This window comes from Syngnathus typhle, unplaced genomic scaffold, assembly GCF_033458585.1.
Source record: "Syngnathus typhle isolate RoL2023-S1 ecotype Sweden unplaced genomic scaffold, RoL_Styp_1.0 HiC_scaffold_210, whole genome shotgun sequence".
Lineage (NCBI taxonomy): Eukaryota > Metazoa > Chordata > Actinopteri > Syngnathiformes > Syngnathidae > Syngnathus > Syngnathus typhle.
Genome location: NW_026872115.1, coordinates 44,664 through 60,263, shown reverse-complemented (window position 1 = coordinate 60,263; position 15,600 = coordinate 44,664). Strand labels below are relative to the sequence as shown.

Below are 15,600 nucleotides of genomic sequence, written 5' to 3'. Positions count from 1 at the left end.
TCAAGGATCCAAAGACGCTTCAATGCTCTGTCTGTTGGTTTTCATTCAGCCTGACCAATTCCGGCTTAAAAACAGCCCAGTTTGGTTCTAAATTGGACCAACCCAAGTACAGTGAAACCTTGGCTTACGAACATCTATGTATACTTGGCAACTTTTTGGGGTCTTGAGATGGTTTTCCCCCTCTGAGTCATTGTCTCCTTTTGTCCTCCCTCTATCGTTCACAGAGTCCTTTGACCATGTGTTGGTTGTTGGGTTTCACTTTCAAAGAGGACTAAGTAAAAAAAAAAAAAGTTTTTTTAAAGAGGACGAAACAAACGCCTGCCTTACCTCCTTGTTGTGACTTCAGCACGCTTCTGGAATGAGGATTTGGAAGAATGTTCTGTCGGCGCGTCCTCGGATGAGCTACTCACACGTGCATGCGCACAGGTGACTTTGACAGCTCCTCCTCAGAAAAAAGAGAAAAAAAAGAGCAAAGAATCTGCCACAAATCTTTGCGTTGAAGAAACCGAAGAACTGTGAGCGAAACATTTAGCTTGTGTCAGAAGTCATCAAAGATACAAAGCGTGTATGATTTGGCAAAGGATAAACATATCAACCCACCCCGAACTATAGGCCTGGGACTGAGGTCCGCCACAAGCTCACACAACTTCATAGTACATACATTTGTGGTCGGTCACTCAACCGCGCAGAAGAAATAAATATCCTCCGAACCCGATGGTCGACTTTTGTGCGCTGTCTGCTCTACCGCTAGGGGGCGGCCGCGCGGGAGGGCGAGCAACGAGTGTGCTCCGATTACTCGGACGAAGAAGGCTTCCGCAGACAAATAACATGGCGGCGCCCGAGAGCGGCGAGCAAGCGAGCCAATTGGAATTGTATCCTTGGATTGCAGTGATGTTGAAGCGTCGAGAGTTCTCTTTGCAGTTTCAGCCAAACTAGCAATAAGGTTTTGACCTGCGATTTTCAGACCCCTGTTTATCTCTCACGTGCGTCCCATTCTTGAGTACGGACTGCCTGCAGTATTCCCATTGACCAAGTACGAATCCGATATGCTGGAGCGAGTTCAACGTCGCGGTACGAAAACAGTTGCAAAACTTCACCAGCTTTCCTACGAAGATCGACTGGAACAGCTGAATCTCTTCTCTCTGGCCTACCGTCGTCACCGAGGAGATCTGATATATACCCGGCGCATTCTCCGAGGCGAACTTGGTGAAGACCTGAGGGAGTATTTCATCTTAAATAATGATACATCGACACGTGGTCACAGTTTGAAGCTATACAAACCGAGGAGGTTACGCATCCATGGTGACGCCACTCTCTCTACCCGTGTAGTTAATAGCTGGAACCGCCTACCCGAATCATGTATCACAGCCCAGTCAGAGGAAAGTTTCAAGCGAAGTATTGACGCAGTGTTTAAAGTCTGAAAGGTGATGCTTGGTAGCATCCCTTCAACGTCCGGGAAGTGAAGGAGCTGACAAGGGATTCTTCCCTCTGCTTTCTACCTCTCAATGAAGTCAATGAAGTCAATGAAGGTTATCGCGTCTCCGACGTCTCTGGGCCTGATTCTCCGCGAGCGAGCTTGGCTTCTTTCCTGAGCGCTGACGTCGAGTCACTCGCACACGTTTCCTTGACCCTCCCCTTTTCTAGCTCGCTGCAAGTTCCCTTCCAGTCGGCGCGCCAGGCTGCTGTGGCTCTGCGCTCGCTGAGTCCCGACCGCGAGCCCCGGCGAGGAGGCGTCCGCAAGCGGCTGACGCTCGCCGGGAGTGTGCTCAGCGCGTGAGGAGCCTTCGCCCGGCCCCGCTGCCGTCGCCCGCACGCCCACCCGCCAGTGACCTCTTGTGACCTTTTCAGGAAGTGGCGTGCAGAGCAAGCTCGCGTCCTTCGCGTATCCGTCAACTCCTTCCTGGAGCACCTCGACCTGGTCTTGGAGACCATGCGTGCCTTTCCCGCCGACGTCGGACAGGATCCTCACAGCGTTCTTGGTCGTCCACCTTCGATGGACACGCGAGGGCCCGCCTTCATGGAAAACTTCAGCGAGCCGATGCTGCGTTCTTGATTTAAAGTTTTTAGCGTTAAGCATGTTTATCCTTTTTTTTCCTAAGTTGATTTCATCGCGCGCTTGATTACTGGCGTCAGCTATTGCCCAAAATGTCGCCACGAGCTGCTGTAGACGCAAGGCAGCCAAGCCAGCGCTCCGTTGGTTTTGCTCTGACCATTGTGCTCGTCTGCGTTGGGGCAGGGTATTTTTGGTTCTTATTTAAATGTTTTTCCCCTGATCTCACGTGTGCTTCATGTGTAAATGTACGTATCATTTTGCTTTGAATAAAAACAGAAGTCGCCTGCCTTTTTCTTTTTTTTTCTGGTTTGCTTCCTTTGTTCAGTTTGTGTCAAAGTACAAATGAAATCGCAGGGGTGTGATGGACCTGCCGAACCGCAAAAGGTGACACCTGGCTTCACTTGAAGTGTCCTGCCGTTTCTTCCTTGGGTCCTTCCCCGTTTCCTTCCGTCCTGGATCAAAAGTCGTCGTCGTTGCAAATGTCCAAGTAGACGTCAAAGGCTTCTCGGTTGCAGTTTCCGTCGGGCGTGAAGACGTACTTGTGGAAGGTGCCGTCCACGCAGATGGCTGCCATAGAGAGCAAAGGAAATGTTAGAGGCGAAATGTGGCCGGTGCGCAGCAAACGACGACCCCTCCCTCGGACCGATGACGGAGTTGACGTTCTTGGATGTGTTCTTCCCGAAGGCGCAGATGCAGGCGCACTCGGCGGGCACGGTGAAGCTGGCCAGCGACCACTGGCTGTCCACGTACTGGCCGATGACGGGGCCCACCTTGCCCACGCGCGCCAACCTGGCAGGCGCACACGCACGTTGAAGAGGGAGTGGGCGAGGGAGCGGGGCGGCGGCCTTACGCGGAGCGGCGGCCTTACGCGGAGCGGCGGTCTTACGCGGAGCGGCGGTTAAGTTTGGTGTCTTTCAGGGCGAAGATGTGGACCGTCCCTTTGTCACTGGATGCGCACAAGAAGGACGAGTCGTGACTGAAGTTGAGGCTGTGCAGGTGCGGGGAGGGGACATGGTCAGCGGTGAGCAAACCGACAATTCAAAAAAATAATAATAATAAGGGGGGGGGGCACGCTTACCAGTAGAGCGTGGCGGGGTCGGTGCCTCGCCGCAGCTCCACCAGTTTGTCGCGGCTGCTGGTGTCAAAGAGGCGTATGAGCGTCCCCTTGCGAGAGGCCGAGGCGGCCACGCTTCCCGGCTGGTTGAGCGCCAGGCAGGCGATCTCGCTCTGGTGCGCGTTGATGGTGAACGGCGCCGACGACGTCCCGGGCTTGCTGTTGGACAGGTCCTGGAGGGCGGGAGCGGACTAATGACGGCGACGCAGGCTCTCCCGCGTACGCTTGGAAGTGTGAGGGGCAATTTACCGCCAGCTGCAGACTTCCACATTTGTGTCCCGGGAAAACCAGCAGCTGCTTGTCCAGACTCGGACACAAGTCGCACAGACCTGGTGGAAAAGCAGACGCTAATAAAAGGAAGCCGCGCGACTGACTGGCCGAGCGCTCGCTGGCTCACTCGCTCACCTTTGGGGTTGTCGCGCGTATCAAACTCAAAGAGCTTGAGCGGCTTGTCGGGTAAGCTGTACACATAGATCCTGTTCTTCAACACCATGACGATCCTGGGAGGAGGCAGCCCGCCAATTTGTTTGCTTTCAACGTTTGCGCTCCTCTCGGCCAGTTTAGCGAGCCGCCGCCACTCACTTGTCGTGTCGCATCCGGACCGCCAGCACCGGCTTGGTGAAGGTGAACTCCAGGACCAGCTTGTCTTTGGCGTCTCGGGAATCGCACGCGTCATCCCAGATCAGCACTGAAAAGTCACACCGGTTGGCTTCATGGTCGTGCTCGCCCAATTCAAAAGGCACCCACCGGATATCTCAGAGAACTTGGGGCTGACTCCGCCCCCGACCACGGCCAGCAGGTTGGAGCGATGCAGCATGGAGCACGACGCCACGCTGCCCACCTGCTCGTGATCTGCAAAGCAGACGGCGGGCCATGTTAGCAGGCGCCCGGCCAGCGCCGAGCAGCAAGACGCTCACCCAAGTGGCCCTTCTCCATCAAAGGCTCCACATTGTAAATGCGCACACCAGACTCCATGGAGCAGCAGAAACAACCTAAAAGCAAAGCAACGACTGTCACATCTCCAATCCGGTCATGCATTTTCAACATGGCGTGTGGCGTTCAGGACTCTCGGCCTAAATTGTCAGTCTGTGGGAATGGCCCGTTGTCTACTTGGTTTCCAGTCCTTGCCCAAAGACAGCCGGGCTAGGCTACAGCGATACCTGTTCTGCGGATGGACGAGTAGGGGGCACACTGCAAACGATTTTGGAGCGATCTGGCAAAAAATGCCCGTCGCATGTTGATCAAATTTTATTTGAAACATTGCTCGTGCCTGCAAAGACTGGCTGGAAGCGCGTTACGATTTATAGACCAGAAATAGACGTCTAAAATAGGTTGATTTTTAGATCTAAAATAGGTTGATATATAAGACCTAAAATAGACGCCTAAATTAGGTTGATTTATAGACCCTTAGGTTGATTTATAGACCTAAAGTAGACGCTTAAAATAGGTTTATTTTTAGATCTAAAATAGGTTGATATATAGACCTAAAATAGACGATTTATAGACCAGAAATAGACGTCTAAAATAGGTTGATTTTTAGATCTAAAATAGGTTGATATATAGACCTAAAATAGACGCCTAAATTAGGTTGATTTATAGACCCTTAGGTTGATTTATAGACCTAAAGTAGACGTTTAAAATAGATCTAAAATAGGTTGATTTATAGACCAGAAATAGACGTCTAAAATAGGTTGATTTTTAGATCTAAAATAGGTTGATATATAGACCTAAAATAGACGCCTAAATTAGGTTGATTTATAGACCCTTAGGTTGATTTATAGACCTAAAGTAGACGTTTAAAATAGGTTTATTTTTAGATCTAAAATAGGTTGATATATAGACCTAAAATAGACGATTTATAGACCAGAAATAGACGTCTAAAATAGGTTGATTTTTAGATCTAAAATAGGTTGATATATAGACCTAAAATAGACGCCTAAATTAGGTTGAATTATAGACCCTTAGGTTGATTTATAGACCTAAAGTAGACGTTTAAAATAGGTTTATTTTTAGATCTAAAATAGGTTGATATATAGACCTAAAATAGACGATTTATAAACCAGAAATAGACGTCTAAAATAGGTTGATTTTTAGATCTAAAATAGGTTGATATATAGACCTAAAATAGACGCCTAAATTAGGTTGATTTATAGACCTAAAGTAGACGTTTAAAATAGATCTAAAATAGGTTGATTTATAGACCAAAAATAGACGTCTAAAATAGGTTGATTTTTAAACCAAAAATAGACGTCTGAAAAAGGTTGATTTTTAAACCAAAAATAGACGTCTAAAAAAGGTTGATTTTAAAACAAAAAATAGACGTCTAAAATAGGTTGATTTTTAAACCAAAAATAGACGTCTAAAATAGGTTGATTTTTAAACCAAATCTAGACGTCTAAAATAGGTTGATTTTTAAACCAGAAATAGACGTCTAAAATAGGTTGATTTTTAGATCTAAAATAGGTTGATATATAGACCTAAAATGGACACCTAAATTAGGTTGATTTATAGACCCTTAGGTTGATTTATAGACCTAAAGTAGACGTTTAAAATAGGTTTATTTATAGATCTAAAATAGGTTGATTTATAGACCAGAAATACACGTCTAAAATAGGTTGATTTTTTTAGATCTAAAATAGGTTGATATATAGACCTAAAATAGACCCCTAGATTGGGTTGATTTATAGACCTAACGTAGACGTTTAAAATAGGTTTATTTATAGATCTAAAATAGGTTGATTAATAGACCAGAAATAGACGTCTAAAATAGGTTGATTTTTAGATCTAAAATAGGTTGATATATAGACCTAAAATAGACGCCTAAATTAGGTTGATTTATAGACCCTTAGGTTGATTTATAGACCTAAAGTAGACGTTTAAAATAGGTTTAATTATAGATCTAAAATAGACCAGAAATAGACGTCTAAAATAGGTTGATTTTTAGATCTAAAATAGGTTGATATATAGACGTAAAATAGACGCCTAAATTAGGTTGATTTATAGACCCTTAGGTTGATTTATAGACCTAAAGTAGACGTTTAAAATAGATCTAAAATAGGTTGATTTATAGACCAGAAATAGACGTCTAAAATAGGTTGATTTTTAGATCTAAAATAGGTTGACATATAGACCTAAAATAGACGCCTAAATTAGGTTGATTTATAGACCCTTAGGTTGATTTATAGACCTAAAGTAGACGTTTAAAATAGGTTTATTTATAGATCTAAAATAGGTTGATTTATAGACCAGAAATAGACGTCTAAAATAGGTTGATTTTTAGATCTAAAATAGGTTGATATATAGACCTAAAATAGACGCCTAAATTAGGTTGATTTATAGACCCTTAGGTTGATTTATAGACCTAAAGTAGACGTTTAAAATAGGTTTAATTATAGATCTCAAATAGACCAGAAATAGACGTCTAAAATAGGTTGATTTTTAGATCTAAAATAGGTTGATATATAGACCTAAAATAGACGCCTAAATTAGGTTGATTTATAGACCATTAGGTTGATTTATAGACCTAAAGTAGACGTTTAAAATAGGTTTATTTTTAGATCTAAAATAGGTTGATATATAGACCTAAAATAGACGATTTATAGACCAGAAACAGACGTCTAAAATAGGTTGATTTTTAGATCTAAAATAGGTTGATATATAGACCTAAAATAGACGCCTAAATTAGGTTGATTTATAGACCCTTAGGTTGATTTATAGACCTAAAGTAGACGTTTAAAATAGGTTTATTTATAGATCTAAAATAGACCAGAAATAGACGTCTAAAATAGGTTGATTTTTAGATCTAAAATAGGTTGATATATAGACCTAAAATAGACGCCTAAATTAGGTTGATTTATAGACCCTTAGGTTGATTTATAGACCTAAAGTAGACGTTTAAAATAGGTTTAATTATAGATCTCAAATAGACCAGAAATAGACGTCTAAAATAGGTTGATTTTTAGATCTAAAATAGGTTGATATATAGACCTAAAATAGACGATTTATAGACCAGAAATAGACGTCTAAAATAGGTTGATTTTTAGATCTAAAATAGGTTGATATATAGACCTAAAATAGACGCCTCAATTAGGTTGATTTATAGACCCTTAGGTTGATTTACAGACCTAAAGTAGACGTTTAAAATAGGTTTATTTTTAGATCTAAAATAGGTTGATATATAGACCTAAAATAGACGATTTATAAACCAGAAATAGACGTCTAAAATAGGTTGATTTTTAGATCTAAAATAGGTTGATATATAGACCTGAAATAGACGCCTAAATTAGGTTGATTTATAGACCTAAAGTAGACGTTTAAAATAGATCTAAAATAGGTTGATTTATAGACCAGAAATAGACGTCTAAAATAGGTTGATTTTTAGATCTAAAATAGGTTGATATATAGACCTAAAATAGACGCCTAAATTAGGTTGATTTATAGACCCTTAGGTTGATTTATAGACCTAAAGTAGACGTTTAAAATAGGTTTAATTATAGATCTCAAATAGATGTCTAAAATAGGTTTATTTTTAGATCTAAAATAGGTTGATATATAGACCTAAAATAGACGATTTATAGACCAGAAATAGACGTCTAAAATAGGTTGATTTTTTAGATCTAAAATAGGTTGATATATAGACCTAAAATAGACGCCTAGATTAGGTTGATTTATAGACCCTTAGGTTGATTTATAGACCTAACGTAGACGTTTAAAATAGGTTTATTTATAGATCTAAAATAGGTTGATTTATAGACCAGAAATAGATGTCTAAAATAGGTTGATTTTTAGATCTAAAATAGGTTGATATATAGACCTAAAATAGACGCCTAAATTAGGTTGATTTATAGACCCTTAGGTTGATGTATAGACCTAAAGTAGACGTTTAAAATAGATCTAAAATAGGTTGATTTATAGACCAGAAATAGACGTCTAAAATAGGTTGATTTTTAGATCTAAAATAGGTTGATATATAGACCTAAAATAGACGCCTAAGTTAGGTTGATTTATAGACCTAAAGTAGACGTTTAAAATAGCTTTAATTATAGATCTCAAATAGACCAGAAATAGACGTCTAAAATAGGTTGATTTTTAAATCTAAAATAGGTTGATATATAGACCTAAAATAGACGATCTATAGACCAGAAATAGACGTCTAAAATAGGTTGATTTTTAGATCTAAAATAGGTTGATATATAGACCTAAAATACATGCCTAAATTAGGTTGATTTATAGACCCTTAGGTTGATTTATAGGCCTAAAGTAGACGTTTAAAATAGGTTGATTTTTAGATCTAAAATAGGTTGATATATAGACCTAAAATAGACGATTTATAGACCAGAAATAGACGTCTAATATAGGTTGATTTTTAGATCTAAAATAGGTTGATATATAGACCTAAAATAGACGCCTAAATTAGGTTGATTTATAGACCTAAAGTAGACGTTTAAAATAGATCTAAAATAGGTTGATTTATAGACCAGAAATAGACGTCTAAAATAGGTTGATTTTCAGATCTAAAATAGGTTGATATATAGACCTAAAATAGACGCCTAAATTAGGTTGATTTATAGACCCTTAGGTTGATTTATAGACCTAAAGTAGACGTTTAAAATAGATCTAAAATAGGTTGATTTATAGACCAGAAATAGACGTCTAAAATAGGTTGATTTTTTAGATCTAAAATAGGTTGATATATAGACCTAAAATAGACACCTAGATTAGGTTGATTTATAGACCCTTAGGTTGATTTATAGACCTAACGTAGACGTTTAAAATAGGTTTATTTATAGATCTAAAATAGGTTGATTTATAGACCAGAAATAGACGTCTAAAATAGGATGATTTTTAGATCTAAAATAGGTTGATATATAGACCTAAAATAGACGCCTAAATTAGGTTGATTTATAGACCCTTAGGTTGATTTATAGACCTAAAGTAGACGTTTAAAATAGATCTAAAATAGGTTGATTTATAGACCAGAAATAGACGTCTAAAATAGGTTGATTTTTAGATCTAAAATAGGTTGATATATAGACCTAAAATAGACGCCTAAATTAGGTTGATTTATAGACCCTTAGGTTGATTTATAGACCTAAAGTAGACGTTTAAAATAGATCTAAAATAGGTTGATTTATAGACCAGAAATAGACGTCTAAAATAGGTTGATATATAGACCTAAAATAGACGCCTAACTTAGGTTGATTTATAGACCCTTAGGTTGATTTATAGACCTAAAGTAGACGTTTAAAATAGGTTTATTTATAGATCTAAAATAGACCAGAAATAGACGTCTAAAATAGGTTGATTTTTAGATCTAAAATAGGTTGATATATAGACCTAAAATAGACGCCTAAATTAGGTTGATTTATAGACCCTTAGGTTGATTTATAGACCTAAAGTAGACGTTTAAAATAGATCTAAAATAGGTTGATTTATAGACCAGAAATAGACGTCTAAAATAGGTTGATTTTTAGATCTAAAATAGGTTGATATATAGACCTAAAATAGACGCCTAAATTAGGTTGATTCATAGACCCTTAGGTTGATTAATAGACCTAAAGTAGACGTTTAAAATAGGTTTAATTATAGATCTAAAATAGACCAGAAATAGACGTCTAAAATAGGTTGATTTTTAGATCTAAAATAGGTTGATATATAGACCTAAAATAGACGATTTATAGACCAGAAATAGACGTCTAAAATAGGTTGATTTTTAGATCTAAAATAGGTTGATATATAAACCTAAAATAGACGCCTAAATTAGGTTGATTTATAGACCCTTAGGTTGATTTATAGACCTAAAGTAGACGTTTAAAATAGGTTTATTTTTAGATCTAAAATAGGTTGATATATAGACCTAAAATAGACGATTTATAGACCAGAAATAGACGTCTAAAATAGGTTGATTTTTAGATCTAAAATAGGTTGATATATAGACCTAAAATAGACGCCTAAATTAGGTTGAATTATAGACCCTTAGGTTGATTTATAGACCTAAAGTAGACGTTTAAAATAGGTTTATTTTTAGATCTAAAATAGGTTGATATATAGACCTAAAATAGACGATTTATAAACCAGAAATAGACGTCTAAAATAGGTTGATTTTTAGATCTAAAATAGGTTGATATATAGACCTAAAATAGACGCCTAAATTAGGTTGATTTATAGACCTAAAGTAGACGTTTAAAATAGATCTAAAATAGGTTGATTTATAGACCAAAAATAGACGTCTAAAATAGGTTGATTTTTAAACCAAAAATAGACGTCTGAAAAAGGTTGATTTTTAAACCAAAAATAGACGTCTAAAATAGGTTGATTTTTTTTTAACCAAAAATAGACGTCTAAAATAGGTTGATTTTTAAACCAAATCTAGACGTCTAAAATAGGTTGATTTTTAAACCAGAAATAGACGTCTAAAATAGGTTGATTTTTAGATCTAAAATAGGTTGATATATAGACCTAAAATGGACACCTAAATTAGGTTGATTTATAGACCCTTAGGTTGATTTATAGACCTAAAGTAGACGTTTAAAATAGGTTTATTTATAGATCTAAAATAGGTTGATTTATAGACCAGAAATATACGTCTAAAATAGGTTGATTTTTTTAGATCTAAAATAGGTTGATATATAGACCTAAAATAGACCCCTAGATTAGGTTGATTTATAGACCCTTGGGTTGATTTATAGACCTAACGTAGACGTTTAAAATAGGTTTATTTATAGATCTAAAATAGGTTGATTAATAGACCAGAAATAGACGTCTAAAATAGGTTGATTTTTAGATCTAAAATAGGTTGATATATAGACCTAAAATAGACGCCTAAATTAGGTTGATTTATAGACCCTTAGGTTGATTTATAGACCTAAAGTAGACGTTTAAAATAGGTTTATTTATAGATCTAAAATAGGTTGATTTATAGACCAGAAATAGACGTCTATAATAGGTTGATTTTTAGATCTAAAATAGGTTGATATATAGACCTAAAATAAACGCCTAAATTAGGTTGATTTATAGACCCTTAGGTTGATTTATAGACCTAAAGTAGACGTTTAAAATAGATCTAAAATAGGTTGATTTATAGACCAGAAATAGACGTCTAAAATAGGTTGATTTTTAGATCTAAAATAGGTTGATATATAGACCTAAAATAGACGATTTATAGACCAGAAATAGACGTCTAAAATAGGTTGATTTTTAGATCTAAAATAGGTCGATATATAGACCTAAAATAGACGCCTAAATTAGGTTGATTTATAGACCCTTAGGTTGATTTATAGACCTAAAGTAGACGTTTAAAATAGATCTAAAATAGGTTGATTTATAGACCAGAAATAGACGTCTAAAATAGGTTGATTTTCAGATCTAAAATAGGTTGATATATAGACCTAAAATAGACGCCTAAATTAGGTTGATTTATAGACCCTTAGGTTGATTTATAGACCTAAAGTAGACGTTTAAAATAGATCTAAAATAGGTTGATTTATAGACCAGAAATAGACGTCTAAAATAGGTTGATTTTTTAGATCTAAAATAGGTTGATATATAGACCTAAAATAGACACCTAGATTAGGTTGATTTATAGACCCTTAGGTTGATTTATAGACCTAACGTAGACGTTTAAAATAGGTTTATTTATAGATCCAAAATAGGTTGATTTATAGACCAGAAATAGACGTCTAAAATAGGATGATTTTTAGATCTAAAATAGGTTGATATATAGACCTAAAATAGACGCCTAAATTAGGTTGATTTATAGACCCTTAGGTTGATTTATAGACCTAAAGTAGACGTTTAAAATAGATCTAAAATAGGTTGATTTATAGACCAGAAATAGACGTCTAAAATAGGTTGATTTTTAGATCTAAAATAGGTTGATATATAGACCTAAAATAGACGCCTAAATTAGGTTGATTTATAGACCCTTAGGTTGATTTATAGACCTAAAGTAGACGTTTAAAATAGATCTAAAATAGGTTGATTTATAGACCAGAAATAGACGTCTAAAATAGGTTGATATATAGACCTAAAATAGACGCCTAAATTAGGTTGATTTATAGACCCTTAGGTTGATTTATAGACCTAAAGTAGACGTTTAAAATAGGTTTATTTATAGATCTAAAATAGACCAGAAATAGACGTCTAAAATAGGTTGATTTTTAGATCTAAAATAGGTTGATATATAGACCTAAAATAGACGCCTAAATTAGGTTGATTTATAGACCCTTAGGTTGATTTATAGACCTAAAGTAGACGTTTAAAATAGATCTAAAATAGGTTGATTTATAGACCAGAAATAGACGTCTAAAATAGGTTGATTTTTAGATCTAAAATAGGTTGATATATAGACCTAAAATAGACGCCTAAATTAGGTTGATTCATAGACCCTTAGGTTGATTAATAGACCTAAAGTAGACGTTTAAAATAGGTTTAATTATAGATCTAAAATAGACCAGAAATAGACGTCTAAAATAGGTTGATTTTTAGATCTAAAATAGGTTGATATATAGACCTAAAATGGACACCTAAATTAGGTTGATTTATAGACCCTTAGGTTGATTTATAGACCTAAAGTAGACGTTTAAAATAGGTTTATTTATAGATCTAAAATAGGTTGATTTTATAGATTTAAAATAGGTTGATATATAGACCTAAAATAGACGCCTATATTAGGTTGATTTATAGACCCTTAGGTTGATTTATAGACCTAACGTAGACGTTTAAAATAGGTTTATTTATAGATCTAAAATAGGTTGATTAATAGACCAGAAATAGACGTCTAAAATAGGTTGATTTTTAGATGTAAAATAGGTTGATATATAGACCTAAAATAGACGCCTAAATTAGGTTGATTTATAGACCCTTAGGTTGATTTATAGACCTAAAGTAGACGTTTAAAATAGGTTTAATTATAGATCTAAAATAGACCAGAAATAGACGTCTAAAATAGGTTGATTTTTAGATCTAAAATAGGTTGATATATAGACGTAAAATAGACGCCTAAATTAGGTTGATTTATAGACCCTTAGGTTGATTTATGGACCTAAAGTAGACGTTTAAAATAGATCTAAAATAGGTTGATTTATAGACCAGAAATAGACGTCTAAAATAGGTTGATTTTTAGATCTAAAATAGGTTGATATATAGACCTAAAATAGACGCCTAAATTAGGTTGATTTATAGACCCTTAGGTTGATTTATAGACCTAAAGTAGACGTTTAAAATAGGTTTATTTATAGATCTAAAATAGGTTGATTTATAGACCAGAAATAGACGTCTAAAATAGGTTGATTTTTAGATCTAAAATAGGTTGATATATAGACCTAAAATAGACGCCTAAATTAGGTTGATTTATAGACCCTTAGGTTGATTTATAGACCTAAAGTAGACGTTTAAAATAGGTTTAATTATAGATCTCAAATAGACCAGAAATAGACGTCTAAAATAGGTTGATTTTTAGATCTAAAATAGGTTGATATTTAGACCTAAAATAGACGATTTATAGACCAGAAATAGACGTCTAAAATAGGTTGATTTTTAGATCTAAAATAGGTTGATATATAGACCTAAAATAGACGCCTAAATTAGGTTGATTTATAGAACCTTAGGTTGATTTATAGACCTAAAGTAGACGTTTAAAATAGGTTTATTTTTAGATCTAAAATAGGTTGATATATAGACCTAAAATAGACGATTTATAGACCAGAAATAGACGTCTAAAATAGGTTGATTTTTAGATCTAAAAAAGGTTGATATATAGACCTAAAATAGACGCCTAAATTAGGTTGAATTATAGACCCTTAGGTTGATTTATAGACCTAAAGTAGACGTTTAAAATAGGTTTATTTTTAGATCTAAAATAGGTTGATATATAGACCTAAAATAGACGATTTATAAACCAGAAATAGACGTCTAAAATAGGTTGATTTTTAGATCTAAAATAGGTTGATATATAGACCTAAAATAGACGCCTAAATTAGGTTGATTTATAGACCTAAAGTAGACGTTTAAAATAGATCTAAAATAGGTTGATTTATAGACCAAAAATAGACGTCTAAAATAGGTTGATTTTTAAACCAAAAATAGACGTCTGAAAAAGGTTGATTTTTAAACCAAAAATAGACGTCTAAAAAAGGTTGATTTTAAAACCAAAAATAGACGTCTAAAATAGGTTGATTTTTAAACCAAAAATAGACTTCTAAAATAGGTTGATTTTTAAACCAAATCTAGACGTCTAAAATAGGTTGATTTTTAAACCAGAAATAGACGTCTAAAATAGGTTGATTTTTAGATCTAAAATAGGTTGATATATAGACCTAAAATGGACACCTAAATTAGGTTGATTTATAGACCCTTAGGTTGATTTATAGACCTAAAGTAGACGTTTAAAATAGGTTTATTTATAGATCTAAAATAGGTTGATTTATAGACCAGAAATACACGTCTAAAATAGGTTGATTTTTTTAGATCTAAAATAGGTTGATATATAGACCTAAAATAGACCCCTAGATTGGGTTGATTTATAGACCTAACGTAGACGTTTAAAATAGGTTTATTTATAGATCTAAAATAGGTTGATTAATAGACCAGAAATAGACGTCTAAAATAGGTTGATTTTTAGATCTAAAATAGGTTGATATATAGACCTAAAATAGACGCCTAAATTAGGTTGATTTATAGACCCTTAGGTTGATTTATAGACCTAAAGTAGACGTTTAAAATAGGTTTAATTATAGATCTAAAATAGACCAGAAATAGACGTCTAAAATAGGTTGATTTTTAGATCTAAAATAGGTTGATATATAGACGTAAAATAGACGCCTAAATTAGGTTGATTTATAGACCCTTAGGTTGATTTATAGACCTAAAGTAGACGTTTAAAATAGATCTAAAATAGGTTGATTTATAGACCAGAAATAGACGTCTAAAATAGGTTGATTTTTAGATCTAAAATAGGTTGATATATAGACCTAAAATAGACGCCTAAATTAGGTTGATTTATAGACCCTTAGGTTGATTTATAGACCTAAAGTAGACGTTTAAAATAGGTTTATTTATAGATCTAAAATAGGTTGATTTATAGACCAGAAATAGACGTCTAGAATAGGTTGATTTTTAGATCTAAAATAGGTTGATATATAGACCTAAAATAGACGCCTAAATTAGGTTGATTTATAGACCCTTAGGTTGATTTATAGACCTAAAGTAGACGTTTAAAATAGGTTTAATTATAGATCTCAAATAGACCAGAAATAGACGTCTAAAATAGGTTGATTTTTAGATCTAAAATAGGTTGATATATAGACCTAAAATAGACGCCTAAATTAGGTTGATTTATAGACCATTAGGTTGATTTATAGACCTAAAGTAGACGTTTAAAATAGGTTTATTTTTAGATCTAAAATAGGTTGATATATAGACCTAAAATAGACGA

General features: G+C 35.4%; 2 protein-coding genes across 6 annotated transcripts; one reads left to right on the top strand and one right to left on the bottom strand.

The window, feature by feature from the left end:
* Positions 1-326: 326 nt before the first annotated feature.
* LOC133148945 (WD repeat domain phosphoinositide-interacting protein 4-like) lies at positions 327-4,387 on the bottom strand. Of its 4 annotated transcripts, none has more exons than XM_061271768.1 (10): positions 4,085-4,387; positions 3,915-4,019; positions 3,750-3,855; positions 3,573-3,667; positions 3,417-3,496; positions 3,132-3,340; positions 2,940-3,041; positions 2,697-2,842; positions 2,421-2,620; positions 327-442 (listed from the first exon to the last, which is right to left on the bottom strand). In XM_061271768.1, the coding sequence occupies exons 1-9, from the start codon at positions 4,212-4,214 to the stop codon at positions 2,511-2,513; spliced, it is 1,083 nt and encodes a 360-aa protein (XP_061127752.1). In that variant the 5' UTR covers positions 4,215-4,387; the 3' UTR covers positions 327-442; positions 2,421-2,510. The 4 variants fall into 4 exon arrangements, with proteins under 4 accessions (XP_061127752.1, XP_061127751.1, XP_061127750.1 ...); XM_061271767.1 differs by having other exon boundaries at positions 327-445; positions 2,445-2,620; XM_061271766.1 differs by having other exon boundaries at positions 328-445.
* LOC133148946 (EKC/KEOPS complex subunit LAGE3-like) lies at positions 756-2,341 on the top strand. Of its 2 annotated transcripts, none has more exons than XM_061271771.1 (3): positions 756-872; positions 1,645-1,773; positions 1,849-2,341. In XM_061271771.1, exons 1-3 carry the CDS (start codon positions 829-831, stop codon positions 2,051-2,053), a joined length of 378 nt encoding a protein of 125 aa, XP_061127755.1. In that variant the 5' UTR covers positions 756-828; the 3' UTR covers positions 2,054-2,341. The 2 variants fall into 2 exon arrangements, 1 of the variants encoding a protein (XP_061127755.1); XR_009712959.1 differs by having other exon boundaries at positions 805-943; positions 1,530-1,773.
* Positions 4,388-15,600: the final 11,213 nt, after the last annotated feature.